The 25,303-nt window shown below is 40.0% G+C and overlaps 2 protein-coding genes across 3 annotated transcripts; one reads left to right on the top strand and one right to left on the bottom strand.

The window, feature by feature from the left end:
* Positions 1 to 9,465: 9,465 nt before the first annotated feature.
* Positions 9,466 to 10,986, bottom strand: LOC119742755. Its single transcript, XM_038218924.1, has 3 exons — positions 10,901 to 10,986; positions 10,814 to 10,863; positions 9,466 to 10,206 (listed from the first exon to the last, which is right to left on the bottom strand). The coding sequence occupies exons 2-3, from the start codon at positions 10,844 to 10,846 to the stop codon at positions 9,598 to 9,600; spliced, it is 642 nt and encodes a 213-aa protein (XP_038074852.1). The 5' UTR covers positions 10,847 to 10,863; positions 10,901 to 10,986; the 3' UTR covers positions 9,466 to 9,597.
* Positions 10,987 to 12,854: 1,868 nt separating this feature from the next.
* Positions 12,855 to 25,037, top strand: LOC119742753. Of its 2 annotated transcripts, none has more exons than XM_038218923.1 (3): positions 12,855 to 13,023; positions 15,483 to 15,667; positions 24,703 to 25,037. In XM_038218923.1, the coding sequence occupies exons 2-3, from the start codon at positions 15,514 to 15,516 to the stop codon at positions 25,020 to 25,022; spliced, it is 474 nt and encodes a 157-aa protein (XP_038074851.1). In that variant the 5' UTR covers positions 12,855 to 13,023; positions 15,483 to 15,513; the 3' UTR covers positions 25,023 to 25,037. The 2 variants fall into 2 exon arrangements, 1 of the variants encoding a protein (XP_038074851.1); XR_005272898.1 differs by lacking the exon at positions 24,703 to 25,037 and adding an exon at positions 21,777 to 21,824 and having other exon boundaries at positions 12,858 to 13,023.
* The last annotated feature ends 266 nt before the right edge of the window (positions 25,038 to 25,303 follow it).

Genomic DNA, 25,303 nt, shown 5'->3' with positions numbered 1-25,303 from the left:
TGATCTCATCAAGGGCAATTTGAAGTTTCACACAAAACTCAAATCGGGCCACGTTGCCTGGTTTTGTTAACTCTTTGGAGTCCAGTTTATTCTTGAGTTCCTGAATGGAGGTGGAGTCCTCTTTCGGTGCGGAGATAGCGTTAAACTTCTTGTCAAAATAATCTTTACATTTGTCGAAAATAAATGCCGACGGATCAGGATTCTTGGAGCGGTCTGCCTCTGTCGACATTACGCAAACTAAGCCAAACTATGTAAGTAAATACCGTAAGCAATGGAAGACGAATAAGGGTTGGATATACGGCGTGAGTGCCAGAACCTGAAGTGACTATTCTACACAATGAATAGCATGCGTGACCTGTCTGGCAATCCGACTGGTCAATGGTGGACTTAACTTGGGCCGGCCGAGGATGTCTGTCTCACTGCAGAGTTTGTCAGACCAGACGTTACACCCAAAAACCCTGGTTTAAAATTAAGTACAAATTGTCACCAGTAATGCATCTCCTACACAAGATTATTACATGCATCGTCCATAGCAGCTCAATATCATTTAACATACCATAAAATGCAAGGTACATTTTATACACAAAAACCCAAACAACTAGTTATTGCCAAGGCACATTTACAATGTTTTACAACAGTTATACAAATGTCAATTTGCACTTTGAAATGTTACTTTGGAATCTGCAAAGCAATAATAGTACTTACAGGTTATGGCAAATAACCTGGTCTGTGTTTTATTGACGGTGACGAGGAGACGAGGACGGCCACAGCCTACCAACTCTGTGGGACTCATTCCCAACAGCGCAAACAAATTGCACACTCGGCTTATTAAGAACATACAACTCCCCAATGTGGGTACAAACTAACAAGCATAATATATACATGTAGTGTCCATCAGCGTAGCAAGGGGGGGGGGGTATTTTACCCCAATATTTGTGTGAAGACTGCCCTTTTCCATTCAAATGCCCTTTTTCACCAGTGCTTACCCCCTTCCTCATTTTGTTGTAAAGAGTGTCCTTTTTTGCAAAGTGCCCTTTTTTTCTGAACAAAAAAAATACGCTGTGAGATTTGAACCTGCAACCTTCCGATTCAGAGTCAGCAGTCCACACTACTCGACTACCACCATTTCACACCGTACACTAGTTTCGAAATTAACTATAAAGTTTTAGTTAACCTCAAAATTAATAAAATTTTGTAACTTAAACATATGCTGTGGGATTTGAACCTGCAACCTTCCAATTCAGAGTCAGCAATCCACACTACTCGACTACCACCATTTCACACCATACACTAGTTTCGAAATTAAGTATGAAGTTTAAGTTGACTCAAAATTAATAAAATTTTGTAACTTAAAGATACGCTGTGGGATTTGAACCTGCAACCTTCCGATTCAGAGTCAGCAGTCCACACTACTCGACTACCACCATTTCACACCATACGATAGTTTCGAAATTAACTATAAAGTTTTAGTTAACCTCAAAATTAATAAAATTTTGTAACTTAAACATATGCTGTGGGATTTGAACCTGCAACCTTCCGATTCAGAGTCAGCAGTCCACACTACTCGACTACCACCATTTCACACCATACACTAGTTTCGAAATTAACTATGAAGTTTAAGTTAAACTCAAAATTAATAAAATTTCGTAACCTAAAAATACGCTGTGGGATTTGAACCTGCAACCTTCCCATTCAGAGTCAGCAGTCCACACCACTCAACTACCACCATTTCACACTGTACACTAGTTTCGAAATTAACTATGAAGTTTAAGTTGACTCAAAATTAATAGAATTTTGTAACTTAAAAAAAACGCTGTGGGATTTGAACCTGCAACCTTCCGATTCAGAGTCAGCAGTCCACACTACTCGACTACCACCATTTCACACCATACACTAGTTTCGAAATTAACTATGAAGTTTAAGTTAAACTCAAAATTAATAAAATTTCGTAACCTAAAAATACGCTGTGGGATTTGAACCTGCAACCTTCCCATTCAGAGTCAGCAGTCCACACCACTCAACTACCACCATTTCACACTGTACACTAGTTTCGAAATTAACTATGAAGTTTAAGTTGACTCAAAATTAATAGAATTTTGTAACTTAAAAAAACGCTGTGGGATTTGAACCTGCAACCTTCCGATTCAGAGTTAGCAGTCTACACCTCTCGACTACCACCATTTCACACCGTACACTAGTTTCGAATTAACTATAAAATTTAAGTTGACTTCAAAATTAATGAAATTTTGTAACTTAAAAATACGCTGTGGGATTTGAACCTGCAACCTTCCGATTCAGAGTCAGCAGTCCACACTACTCGACTACCACCATTTCACACCGTACACTAGTTTCGAAATTAACTATAAAGTTTTAGTTAACCTCAAAATTAATAGAATTTTGTAACTTAAAAATACGCTGTGGGATTTGAACCTGCAACCTTCCGATTCAGAGTCAGCAGTCCAGACCACTCAACTACCACCATTTCACACTGTAAACTAGTTTCGAAATTAAGTATGAAGTTTAAGTTGACTCAAAATTACTAAAAGTTTGTAACTTAAAAATACGCTGTGGGATTTGAACCTGCAACCTTCCGCTTCAGAGTCAGCAGTCCACACTACTCGACTACCACCATTTCACACCATACACTAGTTTCGAAATTAACTATAAAGTTTAAGTTAACCTCAAAATTAATAAAATTTCAGTAGTTCAGACCTGTGAAGTCTGAAGGATGCAGGTTCATTTCGAAGGTGGGAAATTTAAATTTTAAGATTTAATTACTTTTTAGGTCAATTGAAACTTTATAGTTAATTCCGTAACAGCTAAAAAGTATGAAGTTGTGCTTAGTTGAGTGGTACGTACTGCTCATTCTAAATCTGGAGGTTGCAGGTTCAATCCCACAGTGGGAAATTTAGTTTTTAAAATTGTATTACTTTTGAGGTAAATTGAAACTTTATAGTTAATTTTGTAACAGCTGAAAAGTGTGAAGTTGTGCTTAGTTGAGTGGTACAGACTGCTGACTCTAAATCCAGGGGTTGCAGGTTCAATCACACAGTGGGAAATTTATATTTTAAAATGTTTTTACTTTTTAGGTCAATTGAAACTTTATAGTTAATTTCGTAACAGCTAAAAAGTGTGAAGTTGTGCTTAGTCTTGTGGTATGGACTGCTGACTCTAAATCTGGAGGTTGCAGGTTCAATCCCACAGTGGGAATTTTAGATTTTAAAATTTTTATTATTTTTTAGGTCAATTGAAACTTCATATATAATTCCGTACTAGCTAAAAAGTGAGGAGTTGTGCTTAGTCGAGTGGTATGTACTGCTCACTCTAAATCTGGAGGTTGCAGGTTCAATCCCAAAGTGGGAAAGTTAGATTTTTTAAATTTTATTAATTTTTAGGTCAGTTGAAACTTTATAGTTAATTTCGTAACAGCTAAAAAGTGTGAAGTTGTGCTTAGTCTAGTGGCACGGAATGCTGACTCTAAATCCGGAGGTTGTAGGTTCATTTCCACAGTGGGAAATTTAGATTTTAAAATTTATTAATTTTTAGGTCAGTTGAAACTTTATAGTTAATTTCGTAACCACAAAAAAGTGTGAAATTATGCTTAGTCCAATGGTACGGACGGCTGACTTGAAATCTGAAGGTTGTGGGTTCAAATCCAGGGGTGGAGTTTTGGTTTTTGAAATTTTATGTCTTTTGGGGTAAATTTAACTTCATAGTTAATTTCGTAACCACTAAAAAGTTTGAAATTATGCTTAGTCCAATGGTATGGACTGCTGACTTGAAATCTGAAGGTTGTGGGTTCAATTCCAGGCTGGGAATTTGAGATTTTAAAATGTTATTACTTTTTTGGGTAAATTAAATCATTATAGTTAATATCGTAACCTTTAAAAATTGTGAAATTACACTTAGTCCAATGGTATGGACTACTGACTCTAAATCTGAAGATTGTGGGTTCAAATCCAGGGTGGAAATTTTAGATTTTAAAATTTTATGTCTTTTTGGGTAAATTTAAACTTCATAGTTAATTTCGTAACCACTAAACAGTGTGAAATTATGCTTAGTCCAATGGTATGGACTACTGACTCTAAATCTGAAGGTTGTGGGTTCAAATCCAGGGTGGAAATTTTAGATTTTAAAATTTTATGTCTTTTAGGGTAAATTTAAATTCTATAGTTAATTTTGTAAACACAAAAAAGTGTGAAATTACACTTAGTCCAATGGTATGGACTACTGACTCGAAATCTGAAGGTTGTGGGTTCAATTCCAGAGTGGGAATTTTAGATTTTAAAATTGTATTACTTTTTTGGGTAAATTAAAACATTATAGTTAATTTCGTAACCTTTAAAAAGTGTGAAATTAGGCTTAGTCCAATGGTATGGACTACTGACTCGAAATCTGAAGGTTTTGGGTTCAATTCCAGGTTGGGAATTTTAGATTTTAAAATTGTATTACTTTTTTGGGTAAATTAAAACATTATAGTTAATTTCGTAACCTTTAAAAAGTGTGAAATTAGGCTTAGTCCAATGGTATGGACTGCCGACTCTAAATCTGAAGGTTGTGGGTTCAAATCCAGGGTGGAAATTTTAGATTTTATTTATATTTGGGTAAATTGAAACTTCATAGTTAATTTCGTAACATTTAAAAATTGTGAAATTACACTTAGTCTAATGGTATGGACTACTGACTCGAAATCTGAAGGTTGCGGGTTCTATTCCAGGGTGGGAATTTTAGATTTTAAAATTTTATTACTTTTTTGGGTAAATTAAAACATTATAGTTAATTTCGTAACCTTTAAAAAATGTGAAATTACACTTAGTCCAATGGTATGGACTACTGACTCTAAATCTGAAGGTTGTGGGTTCAAATCCAGGGTGGAAATTTTAGATTTTAAAATTTTATGTCTTTTAGGGTAAATTTAAATTTTATAGTTAATTTCGTAACCACTAAAAAGTGTGAAATTATGCTTAGTCCAATGGTATGGACTACTGACTCTAAATCTGAAGGTTGTGGGTTCCAATCCAGGTTGGAAATTTTAGATTTTAGATTTTATTTATTTTTGGGTAAATTGAAACTTCATAGTTAATATCGTAACACTTACAAAATTGTGAAATTACACTTAGTCCAATGGTATGGACTACTGACTTGAAATCTGAAGGTTGTGGGTTCAATTCCAGGGTGGAAATTTTAGATTTTATACTTTATGTCTTTTTGGGTAAATTTAAACTTGATAGTTAATTTCGTAACCACTAAAAAGTGTGAAATTATGCTTAGTCCAATGGTATGGACTGCTGACTCTAAATCTGAAGGTTGTGGGTTCAAATCCAGGTTGGAAATTTTAGATTTTAGATTTATTTATTTTGGGGTAAATTGAAACTTCATAGTTAATTTCGTAACCTTTAAAAATTGTGAAATTACACTTAGTCAAATGGTATGGACTACTGACTCGAAATCTGAAGGTTGTGGGTTCAATTCCAGGGTGGGAATTTTAGATTTTAAAATTGTATTACTTCTTTGGGTAAATTAAAACATTATAGTTAATTTCGTAACCTTTAAAAAGTGTGAAATTAGGCTTAGTCCAATGGTATGGACTGCCAACTCTAAATCTGAAGGTTGCGGGTTCAAATCCAGGGTGGAAATTTTAGATTTTATTTATATTTGGGTAAATTGAAACTTCATAGTTAATTTCGTAACATTTAAAAATTGTGAAATTACACTTAGTCCAATGGTATGGACTACTGACTCGAAATCTGAAGGTTGTGGGTTCAATTCCAGGGTGGGAATTTTAGATTTTAAAATTTTATTACTTTTTTGGGTAAATTAAAACATTTTTTGGGGGGGTAAATTAAAACATTATCTGAAGGTTGTGGGTTCAATTCCAGGGTGGGAATTTTAGATTTTAAAATTTTATTACTTTTTTTGGTAAATTAAAACATTATAGTTAATTTCGTAACCTTTAAAAAATGTGAAATTAGGCTTAGTCTAATGGTATGGACTACTGACACGAAATCTGAAGGTTGTGGGTTCAATTCCAGAGTGGGAATTTTAGATTTTAAAATTGTATTACTTTTTTGGGTAAATTAAAACATTATAGTTAATTTCGTAACCTTTAAAAAGTGTGAAATTAGGCTTAGTCCAATGGTATGGACTACTGACTCGAAATCTGAAGGTTTTGGGTTCAATTCCAGGGTGGGAATTTTAGATTTTAAAATTGTATTACTTTTTTGGGTAAATTAAAACATTATAGTTAATTTCGTAACCTTTAAAAAGTGTGAAATTAGGCTTAGTCCAATGGTATGGACTGCCGACTCTAAATCTGAAGGTTGCGGGTTCAAATCCAGGTTGGAAATTTTAGATTTTAGATTTATTTATTTTTGGGTAAATTGAAACTTCATAGTTAATTTCGTAACATTTAAAAATTGTGAAATTACACTTAGTCCAATGGTATGGACTACTGACTCGAAATCTGAAGGTTGCGGGTTCTATTCCAGGGTGGGAATTTTAGATTTTAAAATTTTATTACTTTTTTGGGTAAATTAAAACATTATAGTTAATTTCGTAACCTTTAAAAGATGTGAAATTACACTTAGTCCAATGGTATGGACTACTGACTCTAAATCTGAAGGTTGTGGGTTCAAATCCAGGGTGGAAATTTTAGATTTTAAAATTTTATGTCTTTTAGGGTAAATTTAAATTTTATAGTTAATTTCGTAACCACTAAAAAGTGTGAAATTATGCTTAGTCCAATGGTATGGACTACTGACTCTAAATCTGAAGGTTGTGGGTTCCAATCCAGGTTGGAAATTTTAGATTTTATTTATTTTTGGGTAAATTGAAACTTCATAGTTAATATCGTAACACTTACAAAATTGTGAAATTACACTTAGTCCAATGGTATGGACTACTGACTTGTAATCTGAAGTTTGTGGGTTCAATTCCAGGGTGGAAATTTTAGATTTTATACTTTATGTCTTTTTGGGTAAATTTAAACTTGATAGTTAATTTCGTAACCACTAAAAAGTGTGAAATTATGCTTAGTCCAATGGTATGGACTGCTGACTCTAAATCTGAAGGTTGTGGGTTCAAATCCAGGTTGGAAATTTTAGATTTTAGATTTATTTATTTTTGGGTAAATTGAAACTTCATAGTTAATTTCGTAACATTTAAAAATTGTGAAATTACACTTAGTCCAATGGTATGGACTACTGACTCAAAATCTGAAGGTTGTGGGTTCAATTCCAGGGTGGGAATTTTAGATTTTAAAATTTTATTACTTTTTGGGGTAAATCAAAACATTATAGTTAATTTCGTAACCTTTAAAAATTGTGAAATTACACTTAGTCAAATGGTATGGACTACTGACTCGAAATCTGAAGGTTGTGGGTTCAATTCCAGGGTGGGAATTTTAGATTTTAAAATTGTATTACTTCTTTGGGTAAATTAAAACATTATAGTTAATTTTGTAACCTTTAAAAAGTGTGAAATTAGGCTTAGTCCAATGGTACGGACTGCTGACTCAAAATCTGAAGGTTGTGGGTTCAAATCCAGGGTGGAAATTTTAGATTTTATTTATATTTGGGTAAATTGAAACTTCATAGTTAATTTCGTAACCTTTAAAAAATGTGAAATTACACTTAGTCCAATGGTATGGACTACTGACTCTAAATCTGAAGGTTGTGGGTTCAAATCCAGGGTGGAAATTTTAGATTTTAAAATTTTATGTCTTTTAGGGTAAATTTAAATTTTATAGTTAATTTCGTAACCACTAAAAAGTGTGAAATTAGGCTTAGTCCAATGGTATGGACTGCCGACTCTAAATCTGAAGGTTGTGGGTTCAATTCCAGGGTGGGAATTTTAGATTTAAAAATTTTATTACTTTGTTGGGTAAATTAAAACATTATAGTTAATTTCGTAACCACTAAAAAGTGTGAAATTATGCTAAGTCCAATGGTATGGACTACTGACTCTAAATCTGAAGGTTGTGGGTTCAATTCCAGGGTGGGAATTTTAGATTTAAAAATTGTATTACTTTTTTGGGTAAATTAAAACATTATAGTTAATTTCGTAACCTTTAACAAGTGTGAAATTAGGCTTAGTCCAATGGTATGGACTACCGACTCGAAATCTGAGGGTTGCAGGTTCAATTCCAATGGGGGAAGTTTAGATTTTAAAATTGTATTTCTTTTTGGGTAAATTTAAACTTGATAGTTAATTTCGTAACCTTTAAAAGTGTAAAATTATGCTTAGTCCAATGGTACGGACTGCTGACTCAAAATCTGAAGGTTGTGGGTTCAAATCCAGGGTGGAAATTTTAGATTTTCAAATTTTATTACATTTTGGGTAAATTAAAACTTCATAGTTAATTTCGTAACCTGTAAAAAGTGTGAAATTATGCTAAGTCCAATGGTACGGACTGCTGACTCGAAATCTGAAGGTTGTGGGTTCAAATCCAGGAAGGGAATTAAAGATTTTAAAATTTTATATCTTTTTGGGTAAATTGAAACTTTTTAGTTAATTTTTTAACCAATTAAAACAGTAGAATTATGCTAAGTACAATGGTACGGACTGCTGACTTTAAATGTTAAGGTTGTGGGTTCAAATCCAGGGTGGAAATTTTAGATTTTAAAATTTTATTTCTTTTGGGTAAATTGAAATTTGATAGTTAATTTCGTAACCACTAAAAAGCATGAAATTATGCTTAGTGCAGTGGTTCAGACTGCCGACTATAAATCTAAAGGTTGCAGGTTCATCCCCACGCTGGGAATTTTAGATTTCAAAATTTTACTACCTTTCAGGTCAATTGAAACTTTACAGTTAATTTTGTATCCACAAAATAGTGTGAAGTTGTGCTTAATCAAGTAATACGGACTGATGACCCTAAATCTGAACTTCTGAAGGTTGCTGGTTCAAGTCCCACAGTTGGAGTTTCAGATTTTAAAATTTTATTAATTTTGAGGTCAATTGAAATTTATATTTTTTTCAAGTTTGAAACCAGTCCACACTTCTAGTCTAGCAAAAGCCAAAAAGTAAAAAAGCAAATACTTCTAGCTTGAAGCAAATAGTGAAAGCATTTGCTCTCATTTTTATTCATGCAAATAAAAGTTATGCTTAAAAATATGTAGTAAAAAAAAAAGCAAATGCTAGTTTTTATACATACGACCAAATATTTGTTTCAATGTTAATCATAATTGCATCGTTTATGTTTCAGTAATAGATTTGAGGACCTACATGGATCTGTTTGGGCCTACAACGACGCCCATTCACTGAGCGGATTCGGGATTTGCCCATCGAGAACTCGAAAAGATAGGAGAGACCAAGGCCAGTTGCTTTGGTAAAATTTTTCATTCAGGTAAGACAAACTTCCATGAAGACTCAACTCATTAGTTCAATTCCCCCCCCCCCCAACTAAGCCCTAAGACAACACTGAGTGTACACTATTTACAAAATATGTCCGGTTTTATTTAGTTAGGTGGCTTTCAGGCTGTTAGTTCTCCCACATTTTAATGGTGGTCCCTCATTTGACATGTTGTCATCAAACGTTCTTTTGTCAAAGCCATCGGGGCAGAATATTTTTGGCATGCTGTTGGAAAGAACCAATTTTCAACTTTTGTTCTTGTGAAAATCCTGTTGCGTGACATCACAGCCTGTGTTGTGATGTGAATGAGTTCTACCTGATTGATAAACGTGACCCGACTCAGAGGTGGCATGTCTTGGTGACAGTCCCTCGCTTGTCAGCTGGTATGGAATGTCATTTGGTGACAAGTGAACGTCCTTATCCAAAGTCAAGGAGTAATGTCCCACAGTATCTCCGGGGTTATCCACGATGTTGCCGAGCGGCTCCGAATCTTCCTCAGACGTTATCGTCATGACGACTGTCTGCTCCATGTTCCCAAGGGTGCCCTCCGAGGACGACATCATGGCCATGTGTGAGATGTCCTGTGATTGGTCAGCCAGGTCTGGTACCAAGACTGTAGATTCAGCTGCAGATTCCTCGGGGGCTGATTTGGATAATGCGCAGGCCTGAGCGTACAGTCGTAGCTGTGCTAGATGGTGGTGCAGCAGCTGGGTGTGTTCCTCAGACATGTGTTGCAGTAACTCTTGCAAAATGGACTGGTTTTCGCTGTCGTTGGTTAGATGTTTCAAACTGGACGTGTGAATCATGGACAGCTGCTGCTTGAGTGACATGTTTGTGTTGGACAAATACTCAACCTGGAGGGCAAGACGGATGGGCAGAGAAATTATTTGTTTACAGATGGAATTTTAATAGACCAATCCATTAGGCTCTGCCCCATGATGTGTAACCAATCACAACCATGACAGCGCACACCAAAGTCTGACATTTATGCACTTCATGATGTGTGCAGTTGGAGCATGAATGCTTAAGAAGGCACATGTGTTGTTACCCAGTTATTTAGTGCAACTAGAGTTTGAGTGAAACCACGAATCCTCTACACAAGGATAAACGACACATCTGAGCTTGTGTACAAAATGTGTGCAACGGTTTGTCTGCATTTATCATAAGCAGCGTCAGCGCATAAAATAACGTAGAACGTGTAGCGTAGAACGTGTAGAAAATGTAGAGCAATGACAACAACAGTGCACACCATGATTGCCCACAGCCATGACAGCTGGCATCCTGACAGAAATCTGACCACTGAAAGAACGCAGTCGCATTAGTGTGCCTGCATTAGTTCTGATCAAGGTATGTCCCCCCTCCCACTTTTGAGAAGCGATTGACGCCCTTGGTACCTGTTGCATGCAGGGAACAAGATCCAAACTCATTCTTAGACCAAGACTAGATGGAATGCCCACTCACCTTTGTACGAAGCCTTTCTATAGTGCCTTTCATCCTGTGCTCTGTCTGGGCCCACGTGGTCCGCTCCTCCTCAAGAGTCTTCTCCAGACGTTCCTTCTCCTGCAGCAGCAGCGACAAGTTGTGCTCTGTGTAGCAAGTCTCGTCCTCCAAATCCCCTTTGCTTCCTTCGTCTGGTATCTCAATAAGGACAACTGTTTACGAGAGGACAGAATGGTCGAGGGAAACGTTGAGTAATTATCCTGGATACTAGTTCCTGTATTACAGAAAGTCCCTCAGGCCACTCCTAATGAGTAGACTGGATCACGTTTGTAAACACATGTGCATTTCAAACGATAATAGGGAGTCGGGAACTAGCGCAGCTTTTATGGCGGGTACCAGTTCAAGCTGGTTCCCGATTCCCTTTTACAGTGCGAAATGCACATGTATGTGTTTACAAACGTGACTCATTATCATAATCGATGCATCGCGCGCGCTCGGTAACGGAATCGCACTCGGGATACGGGGACCATCGAATGTACGCTGGGCATGTAGAAGAAATCGCGTCGTTCAAGCATTAAACACGATCGGAAATTTAACGTGTTCAAGATCGCGAGGGGAGCTCTCCGAAATGAACGGAAAATTTCACTTTTTTTCCGGATCGTAAGTACACTTCAGTACAACCATCTTAATTATCGATGTCTACTTGTACCTCAGGTGGCATATCTAGTAATTTGGAGGCCGTTTTGAAGGTGAAATCTGATGTTTTTTGTTGGAAAATGTTGGTTTTCGGGACTGTGTTGTCTAGGTCGCGGTATTAGCTTGGACCTTACTATCGCCAGACCATGTCCAAATGTTAAAAAAGGCGATAAGTTGGGTCCAAGTTACTCGGACTACATCAAAACATAGACATTTTCCACAGAACCGCTGCACAATTTGCCCATAAACTCCATACCATACCTCATGACATACGCACGTAAGTTGCGCCTAACAAACGTCGCTGGATTCAGTCGGTTTTTAGGCCATAATGATGAAAAAATATGCCCTTTCCGCACTGAGCCAACCTGACTCTTGAAACGTGTACGCAGATTTGATCAAATTGATGATTTTCGGTTCGCTCTGAGCATGCCGCAAGCAAATGATACGCGCATGCGCACAAGTGCAAGTACCGTACCCCCTGCGGCATGCTCCGAGCGAACCGAAAATCAGTGATCGATCATTATCTTTGTGCACGTTTCTAGTGTCAGGTTGGCTCAGTGCAGAAAGGGCTTATTTTTCATCATTTTGGCCTAAAAACCGACAGAATCCACCAATGTTTGTTAGGCGCAACTTACATGAGTATCCTCGACTCATTATAATTGAGGCAGATAACGCTTGCAACACGCGCGTGTTGTCCAACGTAAATTGAATGCGAGTGCGTCAAAACATATCCTGGTCATTTTTGGTGGACTGACGATATGTCATGGTCATGAGGGATTGTGCTGCAATTAACCATTTTGTGGGGTTCTGTGTCTATGCGGCTCCGCTCACGCGGAGCATCATAGTTCTAGGAGTAACCGAATACCGTAGCAGCAGCCATTCAATATTCATTGTGAAGTGTCCAGAAACTGGACAATTTCACATTTTGCTTTCTTAATATTACTTTTGCGACAAGGTGTCCAACTAAAGAATATAAACAATTTTCCACAATCTCTTGGGTACCTACCAATATAGATAGCCATTTTCAATAACTCCTTTGTCTTGAATAATCACATAAATTCTGGGGCGGGGGGGGGGGGAATTCAAGGGGAAAAACTCAAAAACATTGATCTCCATGGTCAGCGTAAACAGCGCCCTCCAGAAAAAATAGAAAACATGGGTTTAAAGGTTTTTTGAAAATTCGATTCATTCCCAGCTGCGGCTTTGTGTGCTATAATTATTTGAAGATTATGAAATTTCCTCACAGCTACTCAGAAAGCGTCAGTTGTCAAATAAGAATAGACAAATAGGTATTATTCGGCTTCCGTGACGGGAGACGTATGCGTCTCGTTAAAAAAAAGACGGATGCCAGTTCAATATATGAACCTGAAGCAGTTGTGATCTGCGATGGAGGCCGATGTTTCGAAAGAGCTTGCATGCCCATCGAACGACACATGAGGGCAGCATTCAACAACATAAACACGCGACTGTACGGCGCTGTCTTCCGAGTGGCTGAAACTGTACCTGTTGTTACCTTTGCCCCTTTCTTATTACTGGTACGTCAGTATTACTAATTTTATTTAACCATTTAATAAATGGTAACATTAATTTGGTTGTTTATATTAGCTATTGGTGAAATCTGCATTATTGTATTTAGTGAAACGTACTGCAAGAAGTGGCCATAGACGTACTGCGTTTATTGTATAGCGTGGCATCCATAGCCACGCACGGCGCGCTGAATCGCAAGGCACAAACCGCGCAGGAAAATCGTGGTTTCTATCCCAAAAAACGTTCAAAATTGCACAACGGGTGTCATTAGAACTAAGGAAAAACTGCTTTGATTGTAAAGGTGATTTTTGAGCAATACCAAAAAAAACCACTTTTGACTCCAATATGACCAAAACAAAACAGGGGCCCTACACTTCATGATCGCCGTAATTTTTCCCTAAATGACCTAGGCCTATCATCAGCCATCTGAAAGTGATATTTTGTCCTAAAAAGTCTAAATTAGCAGTGACAAATTTTATATTTTTACCGAGAAAACACTTACAAATTTTCAGACAAGTGATGGCCAGGTATGGGAATCTTTCCCAATTAAAAATAACATCAAAGGAAAGATTCCCATATATGGCCATCACTTGCCACCCTGTGCACAAACCCTATGAGACTGGTCTGAAAGTGTTTTTCTCATTTAATACTTCAATATTTTCCTAGCTCTACTGAAAGGAACGCTGGAACTTCGGTACGCATTTTTCGTAAAAATTATTCACATTGCCAGGTTCATGGGCCGGTACGTATGGTAAACCTAGCCAACTGTGCAAATTGCAAAGTGACACGGTTCCTGTGCCGTGCTGACTGGCCAATGTGGCCGTCCGTACACGGTGATATTGTTGCAGTTTGCCATTTTTCCACGGCATTAGAGACTTACTTGCAAATATTACCGAACTGAATTTTTGCACTCGAAATGTATTTCCATGCCAAACTGTGTATTTCTTGCTATTTTATTTTTGATTTTATGGATGATCCTGCGGTTTTCTGATGAACCATTGCGCTGCCCGAGAAACGATTGCTTGTCTGCAGTCCATCATGAATCGATGATGATGTCAATTCAAAAAGTCATAGTCAGTGATTTCGAAAGTTTACCTACATGTATGGCAAAAAGTTGGATTTAGTGATTTCAAAAGTTTACCTCTGGCAAAAAAAATAAAAATACCTTTAGGTTTCTTTAAGATAATGTAAACTTTTAGAATTGATCAAATTAGGTTTTGCCCTTCACCGACGTATAAACACTGTATACTCAGTCTGTTACCTCCCGAGTGAAAGTTGGGAAAAATCAAGCCGGTGGGACTCAAACCCACGATGTCCAGTGCTTTCTAGTGCAGATGTCTTACCACTCGACCACCAAGCTAACGGGATCTGTTGGCCGGTTCGATTTGAACTTTAGCAGCGGGTACCGCATTAACTATTTATTGCCAAATCACCCAGTATTGCTGTTCCAATGTGCAAGGAAACAGGTCATCTCGTACCTTGGGCAACTCGTACCTTGGACAACTCATACATACATTTAATGTGACATCATTATGCCAACTCGTACCTTGGACAACTCGCACCTTCAATAAAGACGTCTCGTTCCATTACGTGTAAGTCAAGTCGTACTGAATCAATTAAAAGTACAGGCTGCTCTTTTAATATGTGTTTTAATTTTGGTTATTAGACTTCGCAAGAAAACGAATGCAGGAATTACTTTGACAGTCACCATATGTGAAGATGAAATGGTTAACCTCTCCTATTCATCTCAACATTTATTTCCATATTTCAAAGAACATTCAGGTAACTGTACAAAAAGGTCAAGAAACGAATGTTTGTTAAAAAATATGAGATTAATGATTATGTAAAGACACAATTGAAAAAAAGTAAATTTAGACAAAGTAAATCTTTAAATTTGCTTTCTCTTATTTTGTCTCTGTTTAATTTTTTGCTAAAGCTCGTTCTGGATGAGAACATCATAAGCTTTGAACTTGCTACATGTACCTTGGTACTGGTGCATGCAGAATGCGCATCGGGCACTGAAGCATTATAAAAAAAGGTTCCAAATATTCTTGAAGTAATAACTAACACTTCTTGGCAGCAATAATCCTTCTGTTTACAAAAAAGACCACCCACCCCCCCCAAAAAAATGTACTTAAAGAAAACAAAATAAAAGTTTCCAAATATTCTTTAAAGGTACAGTCCATCATTTTGCAAGGACTGTACTTTGTTCGTTTGAAGCAACAAACGTGCTCAAACTCTAAAGAAGGGTACTGAACAACTAACGTGATGAAGTTTCAGCTCAGCTTCAGCTGTACATTTCGAGTAAAACAACATTCTAGGATCTCGATTTCAAATCAAAAGATGCTGAATCTTGTTTTGAATTTGGCCTGAATTCAGTGTTGGAGACACGCTCTCACTGAGCTAAGTAGCACATGGCTTTCAATAGTATACAACTGCTTTATGTGCAGTTTCTTTATATTTCCAGTGTGTTTTTGGTCCAACGTAATAACACCAAAATGGATGAGAAGCAGGGACCAACTTCTGATGATGTCCCAACTGGGGAGGTAACGTCAACCACAGTTACAGAGGGTGATGTTGTCAAGATGCCAACAGATGTGGCCATCACTATGGATGCTATTCCCAATGAAGATGAGGAGGACAAATCCAAAGGTGACTTGTTATTCTTTTACTTGGTGAAGACGTTTGCCCCTTTGCCAGGTCAGCTAAGTGTAATCCCATTCATGTGATTTTGTCCATGCTTGCTTATTGGAAACTTAATACTTTAACCCAGTGAAATTAATTTTGCTGCAAAATAGTTTTGTTGCTTTCCAGGTAATTGTTTTAAATTGGGGGAATGAGGGTTCAATTTCATAAAAAAATTGCACCTTTACTTGGTACTTGGTACTTGGTACTTGGTGGTTATCCTGAATAGTCCACGTGGAAGTCTAGCAAGGAGGCCTTGGGGAAGTGGAACTAAATTAAATCCTTAAAGGTGTGGTTTGGGGTGTCTGTGGTGTCTTGAGGGAGCTTGTTCCATTTCCGGATAGTTCGGGGTAGGAATGACTGCATATAGATGTCTGTCCTTGCTGCAATTTCTGTGAACTGGTGGTTGTGAAGTCTACGAGCCGGTGCTGGTTTGGGGACTATGGATGATGAGTTAATGTGAACTATGTTGTGTATTATTTTAGTAGGTAAGTAGGTAAGTTGGTTAACTTTCCTTCTCTCTTCCAGTGAAGACCAGCCTAGGGTTGTCAACATGTCGGTCACACTGCTCAGTCTGGAATAATCTTGCACTGTTACGAAACGAGCAGCCCTCATCAGTTGCACTTTTTCCAGGGCTGTTATGTTCTTAGCTATGTGAGGGTTCCAAGCAATGCTGCCATATTCTAGGTGTGGTCTGACTAGTGCTAAGTACAGCTTTTCTTTGACTGATCTGGATGCAGAATGAAAATTTATTTTGATGAAGTTCAATATACGACTTGCTTTGGAAGTGGCATGTGCTGTTTGGTGATTCCAACTTAGGTTATTCTGAATGATTATTCCCAAATATGTGATGTTGGTTTTCTCTACGAGGTTGGATCCCAACATGGTGTAGTTAGTTTTGCCGGGGGCCCGCTTCCCGGAGATTCGCATGATGTTACATTTGCTGGAGTTAAATTTCATTCCCAGGTTTGCGCCCAGTGAGCCAAGTTGTCCAGTTCTTTTTGAACATCAGTTCATCAGTTGATGAGCAGATCTTCCGATATAACAGGCAGTCGTCAGCGAAAAGGCGAGTTGTGCCAGTCACTGATTAGCTAATGTCATCGATGAAAAGTAAAAACCGATGGGGGCCAAGTGCGGTGCCTTGTGGTATGCCACTGTTGACACTTTGCCATTTCAAAGATTTTCCATTTACCACAACTCTTTGTGACCTGTTGGTTAAGAATTCCCTGATCCATCTCTGTGTTTTTCCCCTTATCCCGTAGTAGTCTAATGTTTGGACCAGTTTTTTTTATGAGAAACTATGTCGAATGCTTTGGAGAAGTCAAGTACTGCCATGTCTGTGGTGATTTGATTATTGTAATTGTAGGAGATGTCATCCAGAGTTGTTACGAGTTGGGATTTGCAGGACAGGCCTTTACGAAAAGCATGTTGGTTTTCGTTCAGGATGTGGTGTTCCTGGAGGTGTTTCATTTATTGGCTATCAATGATGTGCTCTAATAACTTAAAGCAAACAGAGGTCAACGACACAGGTCTGTAGTTTGCCGGGTCGGCAGAGAGCCTTTCTTAAAAATGGGTGTTACGTTGGCTTTCTTCCAGTCAGATGGTAGAGAACCCAGCAGGTCAAGTGATTGTTGGAATATGAATGCGAGTACTGGGGCAACTTCATTGGCAGCTAGTTTCAAGTTGAGCGACGTCAGTAACTTGAGGACTCCGCTAACAGACACGGTGATGTTTGTCAAGTCTGAGTAGGGACTCGGTGGTAGAACTGGCTGCACATCGGTGTCATCCCAGCTGAAAACACTACAGAATTGGTCTTGTAGGGTTTCAGCTTTTTCTTGGTCAGATGTGATATTTTTCCTGTTGAGTTTTAGAACCTGAACCCCTGTGTTGTCTTTACGAGTGCTGTTTATGTAGCGCCAAAATTTCTGGGGTTATCTGTAGATGTAGTTTCTTGTGAATGTGTGCGTTTAGCCCTTCGGATTTCGCTGTTCACTTGCTTTTGCAAAAGTTTGAATGTAGACCGCTTGTTACTGCCTTCACATACATGTAGCTGTGCTCTTTCTTCCTGCAGCAACGGATTAGGACAGTAGTGAGCCATGAGGGTCTAGAATGTCCCTGGACTGGTTTTTGTGGTACTAATTCGTTAGTTTTCAGCCTGTCCCTAAAAATAGTTCAATTTGCCTCAACTGTTCTGGTTTCTGGAGATGACTGCATGAATTCGGTCTTAAGCTCGAGGACAGATTTTTTTCAGCTTGGATTCATCCACGTCATTCCACTTGAAGATGGTCCTAGGGGGCTTGACAGAGCGAGGTGCGGTGATGTTTATGTCAGCTAACACTGTTGCGTGATCGCTAATTCCAGAGTTGCTGTAAACATTACAAACCAGAGTTGGACGTGTGGTGAAGAGCAAACCTAAGATGTTATCTGTTCCTGTAACTGGGTCTCTCCTTGTAGTAAAATTTGCCTTTTGTTGGAGATTGTAGTCATCTGCGATGTTGATAATTTTGGATTGAATACCGTTTGCCGAGAAAGTACATGTACCAGTCCTTGAGTTCCAAAGCATGCCCAGGATGTTCGAAGTCTCCTCCAAGAATGATGAATGGGGAGTTTACCCGAGCCTGCAATTTACTCAGACTCCTGTCTAGGTTTTCTAGAGATTCTGGCCTGTAGGAGTCGGGGGCTCTATAATATGCAGAGACGAAGATGTCCTCTCCTTGCAGCTTGAGCGGCAGTTGGCACCAGAGTAATTCACAACCATCTTCAGAAAGTTCAATGGCTGAGAAACCATCCTTAACCAAGATAAAGACACCTCCGCCACGTCTGTCGTTTCCTCTGTCTTTGAACCTTTGTTCAACTGTCAAACTTGTGAATTTCTGATGAATGAATGCAAAGTTTACAAAGCCATTCATGTCTTAAAACATTCATTCTTTTATAAAGCCCTGTCCGCACTGGACTTTTTTTGGTCAAACTTACCGAGACTATGGGTACTTTTCCCATTTAAAGTCCAGTGCGGACAGCCTAGGACATTTTCCTCTAAAGCCGTGTCCGCACTGGACTTTTTTGGGGGAAGGTTTTACCGAGACGATGGTAAAATGAGAAATGGTCAAATGTGACCACTGTCCGCATTTGGACTTTCGACATGGGAAAATTTACCCAGACCGCGTGGGAGAAGTAACCGAGCTGTCACAGTGTCAGTATAATGACTCACCGTACACAGAAAAGAAATTGCCGATCACATTTTCAGCCGCCGATACGCACAGTAATATTTCACACGCCATTTGCATGCACAACATAATCGTTTACACGATATTATTGCATCTTGACACGCTAAATCTTGACGAAAAGGCCTATAATTCTGACGCATTTGTGATGCACGTCGTCGAAGCCATGTACGATGTTCCGTGCGGCAGCAGTACCATCAGTATTCGTTGGTTCCCATCGCATGCTTACAGAATCAAAGCTATGATGTGGGCCAGGAACCAGTGACTACGGCCTACGTGCGGTACCGGACCATGATGTTCCGTGCATGACTACAGTAGCATATCAGGACGAAATTGGATTGTAGAAAATAACATACATCGGTGGAGAAGAGAATTTCCGCAAATTAATTATATATATTTTATATATTTATAAAATATATAATTTGACGAGATTTTACCGCTCGGACTTGATGATACACCGCAGCGTGTTTCTACAAAATGTTCGGCCACTGCACGTGCAGGTTCGTGCGGTCTCTGTATGCATAACAGGGCGCTCGGGCCGGATGTACTCTTTCCTGAGCCGCTTTTACCGATTCGCACTGTCCGCACTGGGCTTATCGTCTCGGGAAAAGTGACCTGGTCAGTTTTCCTGGGCGCGTGGGAAGTTTTCCTGGGCAGCAGTTGACCAGTAAAAGTAACCGCTGGACTCAAGAAAAGTAATCGAGAGGAAAACGTCCTAGGCTGTCCGCACTGAACTTTAACCCTTACTCTCTGAGGGTAGTTTACTGCATGTCAGTTGGTTATGCCAATGCCCTCCAGCTGCAGTATATTGACAGTGAAGGCTCCAATTGGCAGGAGTTGGAGGCCCTGGAGGGTGCCTGATACTGACCAGCTGGGGGCACTCACTTTGTTATCAGAGGACTCTCATTGTTCTCTGTGGCATGTATTGGAGTGCCTGTCCAGTTACCCTTGAAATGACATGGCAGATATTGGAGGGCCATGCAAAAAACATAGGAGATTTTCTTGAGGCACATATTGGCATGCGTTGGAGGGTCAAGTAGGGTAAGGGTTAGATGGGAAAAGTACCCATAGTCTCGGTTAGTTTGACCAAAAAAAGTCCAGTGCGGACAGGGCTTAAGTTACTTTTCCTGAGTCCAGCGGTTACTTTTACTGGCCAACTGTTACCCAGGAAAACTGACCACGCGCCCAGGAAAATTGACCAGGTCACTTTTCCCGAGACGATAAGTCCAGTGCGGACAGTGCGAGTCGGTAAAAGCGGCTGAGGAAAGTGACATCCGGCCCGAGCGCGAGTATCATGCATACAGAGACCGCACGATCCCACATGTGATGTGGCCGAACATTTTGTGGAAACACGTACCGGTACGCTGCGGTGTGTCAAGTCCGAGCGGTAAAATCTTGTTATAAATATATTTTAACGGAGAATACATTCACAGAAAATATCAAGATCACGTTCTGGGAAATACTTTGCAGTCATTCTTTTTCTCCACCAATGTTTGTTTTGTATTTTCTACGATCCCAATTCGTCCTGTTACGCCGTGTAGTCTGCATGGCACAATACGTAGGCCGCAGTCCCTGGTTCCAGTCCTACATCATAGCTTTGATTCTGTTAGCATGCGGTGGGAACCAGCGATTACCAATGGAACTGCTGCCACATGGCTTCGATGTCGTCCATCACAAATGCGTCAGAATAGTAGGCATTTTCGTCAAGATTTATCGTGTCAAGATGAAATAACATCGTATGTTACGATTATATTTTGCATTTTAATGGTGTGTGTAATATTATACTGTGCATATCGGGGGCTGAAAAAAATGTGATCGGCATTTTATTTCCTGTGCACGTGACTGTGACAGCTCGGTCACTTCTCCCACGCGGTCTGGGTAAAATTTCTCGTGTCGAAAGTCCAAGTGCGGACAGTGGTCACATTTGACCATTTCTCATTTTACCATCGTCTCGGTAAAACCTTAAAAAAAAAAAGTCCAGTGCGGACACGGCTTAAGATGGAATTTTGCGTCGGGGTGATGTAAATCAAATTGGCTTTTGCCCTTCACCGACTATCCATTGTATGAATAGTTAATGCAGTACCCGCTGCTATGTACATCAGATTTGAACCAACCAGCTCGGTGGTCGAGTGGTAAGATGTCTGCACTACAAAGCAGGAGGTTGTGGGTTTGAGTCCCACCCCAGTGATTTTTTTCCAACTTTCACTCGGGAGGTACCACACTGAGTATACAGTGTTTATACATCAGTGAAGGGCTAAACCTAATTTGATTCATTCTTTTCTTGATTAATACAAAGCCCATTAAAAAAGACAAATAAAAATATCAAAATATTATGAGGCATCAATAAAGTATCAAGTATCAGAAAAGCATACTAGTTCAAATACCAGAATGGTGATAGTACATAGCATTATTTGTGCTTGGCAGTTTTGAATTACGCACACAAAAACAGCAGCTTGCATTACAAAAACGGTCCATTTTCACTATATTATCCCGACCCAGATTCCATAATTCATACCTCATACGATGCAACATAATTGATGTTGATGCTAGTAATTGACTTCAAACAGGACAATGAAGACTAAAATATGAAATTTTTCAATGATTTTGGTGGCTATTCTCGAGAAACCATGAGAAAAGTCCCGCGACAATATTCTGCTGACTGCCGTTGACCCCCCAAAAAACACAACATTGGCAAATAAAAACATCAGATTTACCTCAAAACAGCCTCCAAATTACTAGATACGCCACCTGAGGTACAAGGAGAGATCATGTCCTCTGATGCAAACTGGTTAAGATGTTACTTTTTATGGTCAAAAGAAGTCAATTTGGTATCTTTATTTTTTGTTGGTATTCAGGGAGACATCAGTTCCCAGCTCAACAGCTCCACCAGTGATCTTCCTGACCTCACCAGACAGTTTTTTGTGGTCTGTTTCAAGTCGATCATTGGGCTCTGTGAATGACTGCTGCATCTACGAGGTATGTAAATGAAATCCGAGGTGGGATATTAGAGGTGAAAATGAACAATTTTTGAGAGGCCATTTTTTTAGGGTCTCTTGCTACCACACTCCAGAGATACATGTGAATGAATATTATGAGCATGTCAGCTGGAGTTACTCCAGCTAAGTTCTAGGGGTAATTGGCAATGACATAGTCCCATGATGTAACTTAGCTTGAGTAACTTCAGCTCTAATGCCTATCGCATTAGAGCTGGAGTCGAATGTCGGGCAAGTCGACCGTTGAGACAACTCGACTCGGGACAAGTCGACCGTTGAGACAGCTCGACCCTTGAGACAAGTCACCCGGTTTGACAACTCAACTCGGGACAACTCGACCGTTGAGACAGCTCGACTCAATGGAAATGTATACACGTGGAGCGGAAAAAGTTGCAATCTGTGGCAGAACCCGGGCACAGCACGGGTATACTCAATGCACAGAGGCGCGCTCCGATCCAGTGGCCGTCGCGTTGGGCCGGCGCGCCCCGCATGCGAGGACCGGTCCCGGCCCGGCACGCGGGCACGTCGACCGGCGCGGCAAGTGGGCTTACAGGCCCGGCAAAAACAATGCCAGCATGCACGGTACGGCCACGTTGACCAGGGATAAGTGCGCGCACAGGCCCGGCAAAAAACGATGTCACCATGCACGGTACGGCCACGTTGACCAGGGATAAGTGCGCGCACAGGCTCGGCAAAAAACGATGTCACCATGCACGGTACGGCCACGTTGACCAGGGATAAGTGCGCGCACAGGCCTGGCAAAAAACGATGTCACCATGCACGGTACGGCCACGTTGACCAGGGATAAGTGCGCGCACAGGCCCGGCAAAAAACGATGTCACCATGCACGGTACGGCCACGTTGACCAGGGATAAGTGCGCGCACAGGCTCGGCAAAAAACGATGTCACCATGCACGGTACGGCCACGTTGACCGGGGATGCGCGTGGCCCGGAAAAACGGACGATGTGCACGGTCAATCATGCTGCGCTATATCAGCTCTGGTTTTTTTTGATATGCAGCAAAAAAACTCATGTGTCATAACTCCCAATCGGCGATCAGCCGCCGTCAAAATACCCAGTACTATCCCCAAAGCTAGGCCCCAAAACAAGTGAGTCGACTTGACTCAACGGTCGACTTGTCTCAACGATAGATTTGTCTTTCCATTTATCACACATACGGTCAAGTTGTCTCAATGGTCGAGTTGTCTCAACGGTCGACTTGTCTCGAGTCGAGTTGTCTCAACGGTCGACTTGTCTGACCCCCCTGGAGTCACAACTACGTTAAAAGTACCGGGTCGTAAGAGTCCCGAAATCCCGGACTCTGTATCCCCAGTGCATTACAAAAACGGTCCATTTTCCCTCTATTATCCCGACCCAGATTCCATAATTCATACCTCATACAATGCAACAGGCATTCAGGAAGCTAGTAATCGACTTCAAACGGGACAATGAAGACTAAAATATGAAATTTTTCGACGATTTTGGTGGCTATTCTCGAGAAACCATGAGAAAAGTGGCGCGACACTATTCTGCCAACTGCCGTTAACCCCCAAAAAAACACAACATCGGCAAATAAAAACATCAGATTTACCTCAAAACAGCCTCCAAATTACTAGATACACCACCTGAGGTACAAGGAGAGATCGATGATTAAAATCGAGGTGCTGAAGTTTGCTTACGAGTCGGATGAAAAGTGAAATTTCCCGTTCAATTCCGAGAGCTCCCCTCGGGATCTATCGTTAAATTGCTGACTTGTGTTTGAATGACGCGATGTAACCATACGTGCCCAGCATTCATTCAGTGGTCCCAGCGATGCATCCATTATGATAATGGCCGACTGGATCTCGTTTGTACAGACAAGTGCATTCGAACTGGGTCTGGAACTAGAGCAGCTATCAGCGGAAACCAGTTCAAGCTAGTTCCCGACTCCATATCATCGTTCGAAATGCACTTGTACAAACGAGATCCAGTCTACTCATTATCATAATCGATGCATTGCGCTTGTTACCGGAATCGCGCTGAGACCACTGAATGAATGCTGGGACGAACGGTTACATTGCGTTGTTCAAACAAGAGTCAGAAATTTAACGATCGATCGTGAGGGGAGCTCTCAGAATTGAACGGGAAATTTCACTTTTCATCCGACTCGTAAGCAAACTTTAGTACCTCAATTTTAATCATCGATCTCTCCTTGTACCTCAGGTGGCGTATTAAGTAATTTGGAGGCTGTTTTGAGGTAAATCTGATGTTTTTATTTGCCAATGTTGTGTTATTTTTTGGTCAACGGCAGTCGGCAGAATAGTGTCGCTCGACGTTTTCTCATGGTTTCTCGAGAATCGCCACCAAAATCGTCGAAAAATTTCATATTTTAGTCTTCATTGTTCTGTTTGAAGTCGATTACTAGCTTCGTGAATGTCTGTTGCATCGTATGAGGTATGAATTATGGAATCTGGGTTGGGATAATATCTGGGGAAAATGGACCGTTTTTGTAATGTACTGGGGATACAGAGTCCGGGATTTCGGGACTCTTACGACCTGGTGCTTTTAACGTAGTTGTGACTCAAGCTCTAATGCAATAGGCATTAGAGCTGGAGTTACTCAAGCTACAGGTAACTAGTGGACAAGGCCTACCTCCGTATTAACTGTCACAAATCCGCAAGCTTATTGATTGGGTTTTTATATCCTAGAGTTTAAAAGTGCTACAGACAAAACTTCATTCGAAAATTGGTCCTGCTATTTGGGTTTTGGTGTTTTTTACTCACCCAATATTTTGTAATTCTTTGCCCAGATCTGTTGGAAAAGGAAGACCTGGGGACGCGCATCGGCAAATTATCAACTCACATTGATGAGATCAAGGGTGAAATCTACCACGCCGTACACAAGAAGTATGCCAACTACAGACCCACCAGGGACTCCACCCAGGAGCTACACAACAAGGTGCAGACACTGTCCACTGAGATGCAGACTCTCAGCAATAAGATCAAGGTATGTCATAGTCTTAAGGCCCTAGTAACACATTCACGGTTGGACCTACGAATATCCACGGTTTACCAAGAATCAATTGATCACAATGAACCGTCAAGACTCGTGGAGAAATTGACTTTCTAAGAATGCACTAGGGTTTCAGGACGGATAGCCACGACTGTCAGAGGTTTCTTTACGAATACACCACGGTTTCTTGAATGGATTGTTTATGAATATTGACAGTATTACCAAGAATAATGATGTTAATGCCACAGTTGTCTGCGATTGGGCCACTGATGACCAAGGTTCTCCTACAAATAAAGCATAGTCATATTCGTAGTACAACCGTAGCAGAATTCTAGCATATCTTGGCATAACCGTAGGACATTTGTAGTGAATTCGTAGAGATTTCCACCACGAATGAG

Source organism: Patiria miniata, unplaced genomic scaffold, assembly GCF_015706575.1.
Source record: "Patiria miniata isolate m_02_andy unplaced genomic scaffold, ASM1570657v1 HiC_scaffold_6, whole genome shotgun sequence".
Taxonomy (NCBI): domain Eukaryota; kingdom Metazoa; phylum Echinodermata; class Asteroidea; order Valvatida; family Asterinidae; genus Patiria; species Patiria miniata.
This window is presented reverse-complemented; position numbering and strand designations above follow the sequence as displayed.

What these genes read in the sequence shown, in the direction of transcription:
- LOC119742753 (XM_038218923.1), top strand. Translation starts at nt 15,514, where the DNA reads ATGGATGAGAAGCAGGGACCAACTTCTGATGATGTCCCAACTGGGGAG. An exon ending in TGAGGAGGACAAATCCAAAG is followed by an intron (nt 15,668 to 24,702) that starts GTGACTTGTTAT and finishes TTCTTTGCCCAG; the next exon opens with ATCTGTTGGAAAAGGAAGAC.
- LOC119742755 (XM_038218924.1), bottom strand. Translation starts at nt 10,846, where the DNA reads ATGAAAGGCACTATAGAAAGGCTTCGTACAAAG. An exon ending in TAGAAAGGCTTCGTACAAAG is followed by an intron (nt 10,207 to 10,813) that starts GTGAGTGGGCAT and finishes CTTGCCCTCCAG; the next exon opens with GTTGAGTATTTGTCCAACAC.